The sequence below is a fragment of the Micropterus dolomieu genome, linkage group LG22, assembly GCF_021292245.1.
Source record: "Micropterus dolomieu isolate WLL.071019.BEF.003 ecotype Adirondacks linkage group LG22, ASM2129224v1, whole genome shotgun sequence".
Taxonomy (NCBI): domain Eukaryota; kingdom Metazoa; phylum Chordata; class Actinopteri; order Centrarchiformes; family Centrarchidae; genus Micropterus; species Micropterus dolomieu.
The window spans coordinates 14,357,321-14,369,856 of NC_060171.1; the positions used below are offsets into that span (position 1 = coordinate 14,357,321).

At 39.7% G+C, this 12,536-nt stretch overlaps 1 protein-coding gene across 3 annotated transcripts in view; it reads right to left on the bottom strand.

Moving 5' to 3' along the window:
* Positions 1-791: 791 nt before the first annotated feature.
* The window catches only part of LOC123961825 (transcription factor 12-like), a 13,292-nt gene continuing 1,547 nt past the window's right edge, over positions 792-12,536 (bottom strand). Inside the window, exons 1-13 of one of the 3 annotated variants that reach the window (XM_046037548.1) lie at positions 10,815-10,938; positions 8,357-8,456; positions 7,167-7,309; positions 6,956-7,079; positions 6,795-6,859; positions 6,329-6,425; positions 6,146-6,219; positions 5,549-5,725; positions 4,758-4,875; positions 4,496-4,637; positions 3,007-3,236; positions 2,000-2,176; positions 792-1,821 (exon numbers count right to left, since the gene is read on the bottom strand). In XM_046037548.1, coding sequence (XP_045893504.1) covers positions 2,034-2,176; positions 3,007-3,236; positions 4,496-4,637; positions 4,758-4,875; positions 5,549-5,725; positions 6,146-6,219; positions 6,329-6,425; positions 6,795-6,859; positions 6,956-7,079; positions 7,167-7,309; positions 8,357-8,456; positions 10,815-10,883 — 1,482 coding nt within the window. In that variant the 5' untranslated portion in view covers positions 10,884-10,938 and the 3' untranslated portion in view covers positions 792-1,821; positions 2,000-2,033. Of the gene's footprint in view, positions 1,822-1,999; positions 2,177-3,006; positions 3,237-4,495; positions 4,638-4,757; positions 4,876-5,548; positions 5,726-6,145; positions 6,220-6,328; positions 6,426-6,794; positions 6,860-6,955; positions 7,080-7,166; positions 7,310-8,356; positions 8,457-8,994; positions 9,022-10,814; positions 10,939-12,536 lie in introns of those variants that run through there. The other 2 variants (XM_046037550.1, XM_046037549.1) reach the window with 2 other exon arrangements.

Sequence of the window (12,536 nt, forward strand, 5' to 3'; positions counted from 1 at the left end):
ATTCATGTGCTCTCTGCATTGATGATGCCTTGAATAATTTCCCGAAATGGTTTCTGAATGGAAGCCCTTCTATACGTGGGGAACTCACTGGCATTTTAGGGGCTCAAACCTGGGATGTTATGGTCAGCATCTTAAACCTTCTTGGCCAATACTGCCAACTCCATCCACGACAACTTTTTTGATACTGTAAATCTTTAGCGTTTAACAGCAAGTTTGTGAAAACTGTTCCTTTTATGCTAACTGATCCTTTTATCTTCAAAATGCATGAATTCTACTTTTTGTTATGAGTAACTACAAACAAATTGGTCTCTTTTGGAACTTTGTTACTTCACACACATTACTTTGATAACTTCTCAGAAGTTAGATGTTTTTTTTCTTTCCCACCCTCAATAATAATCTTACAACTCCCCAGATATGTGTTGTGACCATTTGGAGGGGTCCGACCACTGGATTAAACCACAGAACTGTATATAAAGTAACTAAAATGAAGTGTACCTGGACCCCCTACAACAATAACAATCCAACAATAACTATGACTATCTAAATAATGTAATATATGATCACCTGTCTGTAAAAAGGGAACCTTCACTTTTGATACTTTTAGAAGTTTCAAGGACTTTAAAATGCAGGAGTTTTACTTATAATGAAGTAGATTTACATTGTTGTATTGATACTTTTACTTGAGTAAAGGTTTTGAGCGCTTATTTCATCAGTGTATTATTATACAGTAGGTGTGTGTGCATTGTGCTCTACCCTTATATGTATATGGTAGAACATGCAGACTCAAATTATTTGAAAAAAAGACATTTATTGCTACATTATCATTTTGACACATGCCTGTAGGCTACTTGAAACTGTACACATACTGTACATGTTATGATAGGAGTATTTCAGATTATTGTTGATTATTATTATTTGTTCAGCAGTGTGATAAGCAAACAGACATCAATTATTCTGTAATACTGTATTGCTCTGAGCATGAAATGTGGCTACGTCTAGTAAAACTGCACACAAAGGGTTTCTTGTGTAAAATCAGAGTGACAAAAGTAAATAGATACATTATGAAATTCACAATATTTTTATAAAAGATAAGTTACATAACTTAGAAAAAAGCTGAAATCTTCTATTAAAAATTCAAACATGCAAAGAGCTTCGACTACACACTGAGAAGAAGAGGGACTCTGTCCACCAGTGTATCATTAAATGTAATCTTGTTAACAGTGCTATTACACAAATCTGTAACAAATGTACAAATAACAGATGATGCCCACGTGTTAAAGAACATTCTCGGAGATCTGTTCATTCACAGAATGGTCAACCTCCTGCAATACTCACTCTGAAAACACACACACACACACACACACACACACACACACACACGACAAATGAAATCCATTGTCTGAACACACAAATGTGGGAATGTCAATCCTCTGAGTTCGGTCGAAATCACAAGTGTACATGGTAAATAGTTATACACTGTAAAAGTCATTCAGAAACTTATCTGGCTCTGCCTAAATCAAACTGAAGATGACACCTCAACACTACTGGGTTTCATCCATTCAGATATATATTCAAACAGACAGATAATCAATAAATATACAAAATATGTACAAAACATCTGCAGCTTACAATGCATTTGTCTGTTACAAGTAAAGTTTAGGCACAAAGTTAGAAGTCCGTTCGGGAGGGGAGGAGATGATTGTTCAGCTGCATCACACTTTGCAAAGAGAGAGGTTGACCGGTTGCTCTGGTCCGAATTAAGAAGAAACGCTGGACATCCAAAAACAGCTGGATGCTCCTGGGATGCTATTCACTCAACATCTGGACGTCAAAGATACAGAGGCGTCAAATATAATGACAAGATCAAATCTTTTTATATGAATATTATTAATAAATTTGAAATATGCTTTAAAGCGAACTTTTCAATCACATTTTTGAAAGAAAAATATATTTTCTATATTTTCTATTATCATTTCAGAAATTGGTTATTGTTACATACTTGATGTGGGTTTGATGTAGTTACTATCAGATGCTCAGAGGTGGCCCATTGGGTTTGCTGGGTCTGTCAGACTGGGATGGAAAGAAAGATGCATGGACTGTGGATCTGTCATGACCGCAGACGCCTTCTCTTCCTCTCTCCTCCGCAGGCACGCTGCCTTCGGGTTCAGGTTCCTCTCTGTGGGATTCAACAAACAATGAGTTAGAAACTGAATACGTGTGGTAGTACATGGATATTATTAATTTCCATCCCCTGTGTGATGCAACTACTGTATTTTAGTTCTGGGGAAACTATTGGAAAATACCACCATAACATGAATTCTGGTTTGGCTGCCATTTTAATCTTAGTGTTTCACAAATTAATTTTCTTTTTCAAAACATAGACTCAGAGAGCATTCATTCTGCTCTAACTCATATTAGTATATAAACAATGGATCAAATTAACCCACAGACGCTTTTTTACCACATTCAATTCTTCTCAGCTCTGTGGAACATTTTAGCATCTTTAGCTCATTGTTTTGAGTCTACCACTCACAAATTTAATGTTTTGGTTCACTCTCTCAGCTCTCATCAGTGTAGTTTTTAGCTGCAGCTGTTTTTGGTGAAAATGCTCTCAAAATCCACCGAACACCACCACTGTCCAGAATCTAAAAGCTGACAGATAAAGTTCGCGACAAGCTGGGAAACATAGTGGAGCATTTAGCAGTAGCTAAAGGTAGTTCCCTCAGGAGTTGGTGGAAACTTCGGAAAATAAATGAATAAATAATTAAATGAATGAATAAATAAATATGTGGGTGCGTAGACATTTTACTCTGGATAAACTGTTGCAGAAAATATGTTTAGACTGGTTACTTTCCTACACTAACCCCTAATTGTGGGATTCTCATTTTCACATTCTCCATTTTATTTCTGACAGAGAGACATCTTTGCATCTCCCTCTGAGGTGGGATCATCAGAGACGAGGACATGTAACCTGTGCAGCTCATCCTGCAGCAACGATGCACTGACCTCTGACTTGTTGTTCCAGGCTGAGGATCACTGCCACGGCCTGGTGCAGCACCAGCAGCTTGGTCTGTGGCTTCTCACTCTTCAGGTGCAGCTGACACATGTGACCCAGCTCCTTAAAGGCCTCGTTGATGTCCCGCACACGCAGACGTTCACGGGCATTGTTGGCCATCCTCCTCTCCCGCTCACGTTCAGCCTTCTGCTCTGGACTCAGGTCCTCATCCTCATGGATACTACAACATCAACAAAGTGTGAGAAAACTATAGTAAGTTTACATTTTAAATGAATCTTTTAAAATGACAGATTTATACTTTTAAAACTGATATTCAAGCTTATGTGGATCTAAGTGAAAGCTTCAGTGGATCACTTAAGAGGACCGTGTTGAGATATACTGTGGATTTCTCTGCCCTCTGCTGGTCAATGAGCTGACTTCATGTTATTGAGCCTCTAGAGGTCATCGGATATACCCTCATTTGTTCTATGAAAGGGGCTTACGTAGTACGTTGACAACAAGCTCATGTGATCAAGCGCAGAGATCCACTTTTAGTCACATTCCAACAAATGTTTTCTTTTCAATCATTGTCTTGTTCAGTTTTAATAAGAAACTAGAACAAACTAAAAAAGTCCAGTAGAGCTGGAGGGTCATCCATGTATGTCAACATCAATATCCCTCAACAAGATTATAGGTCTGAATAAAAAGAAACCATGCACTCAGGCATCCGAGCTGATGTCATGAAGAGGTTTGTCCTGAAGTGACCTTAGAAATTAAGAGACACCAGGACTGACATTCTAATGAATCTGTGAGATTTTCAAGATGTACAGTCTGGGTTTGAATCACTGACCTGACTTACTAAATACACATTTTTCCAGTGACTCAATTTGCTAAATAACTGATCAATAGAAAATTATTCTGTAAACTATTCTGATAAACGATTAATTAACACTCCCTATTTCCAGCTTCTAAAATGTGACGGTTTGCTGCTTTTCTCAGTTTCATATTTTTGTAATTTGAATATCTTTATCTGTTGGCCATAAAAAACAAGCAATTTGTTGATCTCACCCTAGCCTCTGGGAACCTGTAACAGACATTTTCCTCTATTTTAGAAATGATTCATTGAAAAAATTAAGATTAATCGATAATGAAAATAAATGTACTGTAAAAAGATTTATTTTGGTCCCGTTTGTGTTTGGGGGATTTTTATAACCCTGCTACCAAAGTACACCTTTATATCATTGATAGCTTCATCATGTACTGTATATCCTGGCAGCTGCTCTTTTCTCTTCATTTAATTCACTACAACCTAATCTGACATGAACAAGAAATATGAGGCAAAGCTAAATAGGCTTGCCTGGACACAGCTGCTCTTCACAGCGGGGGGTTTGACAGTATTTTAAATTAGTGAAACTGAATAGCAACGAGGCTCTAATACTGGCTTTTGAGTGGTACTTTTATTTTGAAATCTTCCACTTAGAGGAAATTGAGACAGTTTACCTGTTTTCTCCTTGTGTTTTGTGTTCACTCTCCTCATCTGATCTCTGGCTGTCAGAGCTGTGGCTGTGATTGGTGTGCATCATCTCTTCTCTTTCCCCGCTCTCCGTCTTCAGCTCCAGATTGCCCTGAACTCCCAGACCTCCTGTGGGAGATCACACAAAATGAAAAATAAAAAATTAAACTGTGACATCTCTTAAGTCCTAACAGTTCAAAGCTTCAAACGTGCAGATAAAGGAGCGGATAGATGAGAGGAAGGACTTGCCTCTGCCTCCACCTTGCATGGGCTGAAGGGCGGCCCTCTGTCTGGCTGGGTACGGGTGGCCATTTTGTGTGCGGCTCTGGAAAGCTGAGTGGTTGTTGTTCATATTGACAGCTTCAACCTTTATGACACAAAAAAAGGGATGAGGTAAGATCAATATTCATGTATTCATAAGTGAGCCTGCCTCAGTCGCGTACAGTATACAACTGTCCAACCAATGATAAATAAGTCACAAACCCAACATCTGCCCCCTCATTTCTGGCGTAACACTGTGCTAGATCTCTCACTCTACAGAATTAATTTAATCTCAGACAATCTTAATCCTTCTCTTAAAACTACTATATACTCCCTAAACATACCACTAATTCTGTTCAGGAACGATTCACTTCTAACCGACACATCATTTGGAAAAAATAAAAGTGAGAGAATTTAATACCCCCTCTCCCAAAGGATTAGACTAAAAACCCCTGTCCCCTGCATATACTTCCACTCCAGCTGGGCCAAAATCCCCTGGTCTGCTGAAAGGGAAACATGCTGGAATGGGAGTGCACGATGCAGGCCCATCGCACCACAGTGGAATTAGAGTCCGCACATACTGTACGCTCTCCATACAAGGGTGACGCGTCACATCGCTCTCCCATTGTGCTCAGTTTCCTATTTCAAGGACAACAACCTTTACATGAGGAACACATGCAGACATGTTGGTTGGAAAATTCCTAAAACTGAATTCCAGCACACACACACACACTGCCTTCTCCTTCATTAAATACTTCAAAGTAATAATGGTTGTTAACCATGGCTGGAGTGTGACAGGTGATGGGTAGAGTGGTGGCAGATCCCAGGTTGCTGTGGTGGTTCTGGTTCAGCAGGCTGTGGGTGTCAGTGGACAGACCGGCCGTGGGGCCCACAGCGTGGTTCCTCAGGACGTGGATGACATCATCAAGCCTGTCCAGTCGGTCCTCCACCTGCGACTACAAACACCAAGGGACAAAAAGTTAAAATTGTTAATTGTTAAAAGTTTTTTGAGCCTTAAAGTGGTAATAATAATAATTAATATTATTATTATTATAATTATTATTATTATGGCATTTTCATAATGATCCATTTTTCCAGGTATGTATACATACTAATGCATGTATACATTTTACTGTTGATTATTTGCATGTACATGTACTTTATTGTTTGAACAGTATTAATAGTAATAGTATTTTCATATTGAATACATTTTACTTGTCATTATTTTTTTATTAAATTTCTTCTTTATTATATTAGCTGCAATGCTCTCATGAGTTTCATTATCATTTCTTTATATATCCATCTATCCATTTTCTCTATATGACACAAAACATAATCTAAACTACAGGGATGTGATCAAATGAGGAGGTCTTTACCAGTGATATAAGTGAAGACTCATAGTGTGGCGAGAGTGGTGCCTGAACTGAACTCCGGGGCCATATGTTGGTACCTGAGAGGAAGAAAACAACCAAATTAGATCATCAAGTGTTTGGGAAAATCAAATCAGTAATAGGGTAAATAATATTTCACTCTGGGAAGCACGTGTCACACCAGTTTACCTGCAGGTTCAGCTGCGTTTGGCAGCGGGGACGGAGACCTCACTGGTGTGGATGAACTGGAGGGGAAGCTGCTGCTGGTGTGATCGGGGGAATAAATCTGGCAGCAGACAGGGAGAGAGAGAATTGGAGGGGAGTAGGGCATGGATCATTTTAAAGGCACAACTTGTCATTTCTGCACAAGGTTTTACAGCTGCTGCCACAGCCTTTGGAGCAGGCTTGTAACCTGAACTAAACTCATCAATTCCGGTCATTTTACTAGTCAGCAGCCAATAAAAAGTCCAGCAGCAAAAGAGTAACCCTTTTTTAATATGCATTCGTCTGTTACTGCCAGGGACGAACAACTATTCTCCTTCTGCAATATACTGCTGGGGCTCTCAGGGATTGGTTTTATGCTCTGGTGTGACTGTTTGAACATAACAGGGCATAGATGAGCCAGTCTAATGGGATTAAGGTGGTGCATACTTACAGAGGCCAGAGCTTTGCCCAAGGTATCTCCTGTCTGTGACCCTCCTGACACATTTCTCTGGCTTCCTGAGAATGAAAAAAAACATTGTAAAATATTACAATAAAGATCAGACAAACCTGAGCTGAAATAAACAGTAAATATTATTTTCTCCATTTCCTCACCTGTTGAATTCTCTGGGGTGTTGATTGACGGAGTGCGGGATGCTGGATTGTTGCGGTGAAAAGTAGACATTGGTGGGAGACCCCTGTTCATATCAGCAGCCATCACTGAATGTGGAGGGTAGTCCTGAACAGTAAACAAAGACACATTTAATCCACAGGGGTTTAAAAGTGCTGTGCTGTCAACATCCAAGGTCCTGTAGATAAATCTCACCAGGTGATTGTGTGGTGGTTGCAGGTTGCTGTAGCTCCCCGACTGTGTTTGGTGGGTTGTGGCTGCTCCCAGTGCACCTTCATAGCCCTGCTGGTTCAACCCATTTACAGCATTCCAGATGTCAGGCGAATTGCTCGTCCCTTCTAAAATGGATAAGGATATGTTATAGCCTGCAATGGGTCAGCATCTCAAGCAGCCAGCCAAGTCATGAAGCTCTACAGCAGCCTCTCTGGAAACAATGAAGCCCTATCAATCACTCAAAGGCTGGACAATGTTCATTTATATAGCCAATGTGGCCATCTTTATCTGAGTTTGGAGAATAATAGGAAATGCCCAGTTTTCAAAGGCTCTTTAAATAATTATTAAACATTGAATATAAGTATACTGTAATTTTAATCCAAGCTAAATTGCAGCCTTTGTGCCATTGTTTGAATTGTTATTTTATTCCCAAGACTATTGGATGACTTTTTATCTAGCGCCATCAGGTCAAAATTTTAAGTACTTTGGTTTATGACCAAATACCTGCAAAATTAATGACATTACCATCAGCCTCAACTGCACTTTGTGTTTTGTGCTAATTAGCAAATATTAGCATGCTAACACGATGAAATAAGATGGTTCGCACAGCATAAAAAATGATAACTGCTAAACATCAGTCAGTCATTATGAGTATGTTAACATGCTGCTTTTAGCATGTTGCTCAAAGCTGAGCTGCACACATGGCTCGTTTAATATTTTGATTGTTTTATCTATTGTTTTATTTTATGGGTATCTATTTCTTATGCTCTACAATCAGCATTGTTTGATTAGGATGGAGCACTGCAATTTCCATGATTTTATGGATGAACAAATTGAACCTTGAACCTTGAACATACACAAAGAAAAGGCCAACACAGTTAATAACATTTCACTGTTCACTGTTCTATTTCACTGAAATCTAAGAAGGAAAAGCAGGTCATTGGTGTACTCATGGGATAAGTTTGTTTGATTACACTTGAACTTGATGGCTGTTTTGGTGTCCCTGAAAACTCATATAGTATAGTTTTAAATGTCTTTGCATGTAGGTGCCACCATATTAAAGGGACAACAAGTTTGACTTAACACTCAACCAAAGCAAAATGTTCTTATTACAGTGAATGGTGTCTGATAATTCATTGACTGATAATTCATTTTGGATTGTTTAAGCTCACCAAAGAAGGTGCTTGCGAACACATTGCTGGGGGCCTTGTTGGATAGATGTAAAGATGAGTTGTGGTTGATGTCGTCATTAGTGGGAGACTGCCCATAAACCTAAAGAGAACAGCTTGTTTAAGGCATTGTCAGAAAACAACTTTGAATCATAACATTCTGTACACAAAACGATGATTTTCTATTTGTCTGTATAACTCAAGATAATCTTACTGACACAAATGCGTGAATACTGTGAGCGCGAGCTGAAGCAACAATATTACGAAAACAAAGCAGAGAGCTGATGCACACTTAGAGCTATTGCGATAATCCATAAGCTGCAGATCCATGCACCTCCTCATCCGGATTTAGGAACCATTCACCATGAGAAATCCCTGCCCTAATCATGATCAGGTTGGGCTGGCTTTTCTAAATAAAATTAAATTACAGGCCTTCTCCATACTTTGTCCTCAAAAAGAAACCAAACGGAGAACTGACTCTCACCCTAATGATCCACTTTAGGAAACTATAAATATTGTTAATAGCAAAAAGATCTAAGAATTCAACTAAAGACACATTTGGCTGATTTCTTTTTATTGTAAAGCACAAGGCTTGAAACTGCACATATGCACACAAAACACACCAACACATGCTCACTCACTCAAACACACCAAGAGGTCTGGGCTGCACCTGCACCTCCCTCGATTGCTTTGATGTGCCCCAGGAAATGAAAATAAACCTCCCTGCACAGCATCAATGGGGTGTCAGTTACCCGGACGACAAGTTCTGTAAAGCAGGCTTTTAAAGACTCTCTTGAGTATGCTCGTGCACGCACACTCACGGGCTCACACAAACACACACATGCACTTAAGCGCACACACACACGCGCACACACACACACACGCAGCCGTGACCCTGGCTGGCATGAGTCCCATGGTGATTGTGGGCTAGGCCAAACAGAGGAGCCCCTGCCGACACTGGGCCCGTCTGAGCCGCCATGGGCAGCATATGGCGGAGGATAAAGCCAATTGTCCTCCTTACCATCAGCATAGCAGGCGACCCGTTAATAATGGTCACACCCCCGCCCCAGCACGCCCTCTCTGGCCCCCGCTGGAGAGGGGCCGTCACCATGGCATCCTCTTTAAGCATAGCATTGATTTAGGAACCATCAATCATTGTATCACAAATGATAAGGGACTTTTTTCAGTAAAGACCACAGCTAAGAGAGAATTGAAATACTATAAAACCTTCATATTTGCTTGAAATAATAATTTTCAGCATGTGTCTCTTTTGACAATCTATTAGTTGCATTTCTAAAGTTATCTTAATCCAAAAATGCACTAAACTTGTACAAAAACAACAGCTACACTTGATTTCTCTTAAATACACACAGCATTATCATGCTAGATGAGTGAAATATCAACTTGCTATTCAGGGCCTATGCTGTGCTCCACCATGGCCAACTCCAGCCACATGCAACCAATTTTCTGCCTCTGTGATCCACGATGTCTGGATATGGTTAGTCTCACAGAGATCAAAGCTGCCTTTGATAATGACTGCAGCAGTGGAGGGACTGCTCCAACATAGCAGGGTTAAATCAAATAGAAATAGCAGCAATCTGCTTCATGTCAAGATGTTTTCTGCTGCTAGGCTTGACTACATGGTGCTTAGCTAACAGGAAGCAAGAGTATCACCGGTGCATTTTAACACGAGTTTGTCAAACTGAAACCACAAGTGAGTGAGGTGTTATTGTTTGAGCTAACTGAATGCTGGCATTATTTTAGGTGCTGTGCTTGTGGAGGTGTTGTAAGTTGTGTGATTTGAGGGTAATCACGATTTCTAAAGTCAGGGAATTACATTCTGATGTGAACTTGGTTTAAATGCTGTTATTGGGAGACCAAATAAGCAAACAAACAAACTAGTGACAAATGGACAACTCACTGAGATTTTTTACCCTGAAATGTTCCACAAACTCTCAGTTTCTGCATTAACTCAAGTTGCAAGATGCATCCACTAGAAGTTTCAAACAAGAAAACACATCATACACCGTACACAACTCTTCAAGGAAGTGACAATGACACATTCAGCAAAAACACTAGCCATGACCTCTCAAATACGCACATGCAAACCAGTCAGATGAAACAACCTTATATCCCAACAAATGCTCTGTGCAGAGTAGGAAACATCTCCACCAACTCTAAAATGCCTCACTAAAAGGTACATCCAAATGAGAAAAATTATAAAACTACAGGATTGCACAAGTGTATGCATTTCTTACTGATGGAAATTTTTGGTTAATGTCAGTTACAGAACACACTGTTCAAACAAAGCTGGAAAGGAAAGTGTTTCCTTGTGTAAGTCAACAAACAAACAGAACATCTGAGGAGACAACTAAAGAGTATAACAGCATCATCACCAAACACACTGACAGTATCAAGTCTCATCTGAAATTTAAAATAGAAATAGAAGAAATGTACTCACTGGTTTCATGTTGTAGCAATACATCAATGAGTTGTTGCCTGTGCCAGAGACAGGATGAGCACAGTACATAACTCTTGTCGGGTTCAGTGCAAGACTCCAAGCTCACAATACAGTCCACACACAGCTCCTCTGTCCGTGTCACTACTCATGTGTATGTAGTCCACATGCACTCCTTCCCCTAACCACCCCTGCTGGTCATGCAGCTACCCGCAGACAACTTATGCAAATAAGGGCTGGACCATTCTATGCAGACGAGAGGGGTGGCCAAGGGTTGATGCTATTACTGTAGTACAAGCTTGGTCCAGAATGTTATGAGCATCCTTTTTTATATTTATTCTAGAAAATGCAGTTATTGAATAAACATGATCCTTGTAGTGTTTAGTGTTTTGTGTGTGTTCACTATTAAGGAGCCTTTCTGTGCAAGATGGCATCAAGAAATTAACTGAAAATTGGAATCAGGGAATTCCCCACCCACGCATGACAAAACACCTTGACCACACCAGAGTAAAGAGGGGGAAAAAAACATTGCCAGTGTGGGCTATAAATGTTGTTGTTCAGCTGTAATCCTATTCCTATATTATAGTATAAAATCACATGCTAGCAAGCTCAGAAATCCCTCCATCAAGGAGTGATGATGCCATAAAGATCATCTCCTGTTAGCCAGGTAAAGGTTTCCAGTAAACAGAGGATACCACACCCCTGTCTGACCTACATTTACAAATAGAACAAAGTATTAGTGAGTAAGCACGTGCGGCGTGTCAAGCTGCTCCAGAGGCTGGGTTAAAGTTTATTTTTACAGTAGTCTGTCTGGGTGATGTGCTAACCAAAACACCTAAACAGTCAGACTTCCTGTGTGAGGTAAAATCCACTGACTGCTGCCTTGGTGCTGAAATTGACAGTGACCCGCTGCATCTGAAAACAAACCAATCAGTAACAACAGTAGTACAAGGAACTGGCCTGCCGTTTTTTGTGCAGTATTCTCTGTATGTTACATAAATACGAGTCACCATAGAGGGAAAACATTGCAGTGAGCCACAATGCCCTGGCAAGGCATTTTGTCCTACAGAGACAAGAATTCAATCAAATAATTCCCAGAGAAGTCTTTATCTTATACACACTGGCTTACTAACCCTTCAGTATTTACACTGAAGCCAAATGGGACTGTGTGTAATGTGGCCAAACCAACAATGCTTTGAAATCTTTCCATAACATCTATTTATATTAAATCTTTATCTATATGTATGCTGTAGTTTCTCCATGTATGACTTTTAATGTTTGTGTATTTTAAAAATAATCAACATATATTTGCATTTAAAGAACTGATGTTGTTAAGCAAGCTATCCACTCAATAATTAGAAAACTGATTTTTAAACAACAGGACCGCAATAATGAGAGCGCTTACTGCTGGTAGAAACTTTTACAAACTGATCTGAGTGCAGAAAAACAAAGTATTGTCTGCTGGTTTCAATCCGTCTGAAGGTGAGCTGTGTTGTCCGTGCAGTCTCCTTAAAGTCAAAGTCTAATCCTGACTATCCACGCAAGTGTAAACTGGGTTAGGAGGTCAGTGTCTTCATCTTCATCAGAACAATGATTTGTGGACCTTTCCTTCTTTCTTTCTTTTTTAAGAAATAATAGATAATTTTTCTCTTTTTAAGTTAAGATACAGGTAATAAAGATGCAATGTTCTTAATGTAGGTGTCTTGAGGCAAAAATGAACAAAAT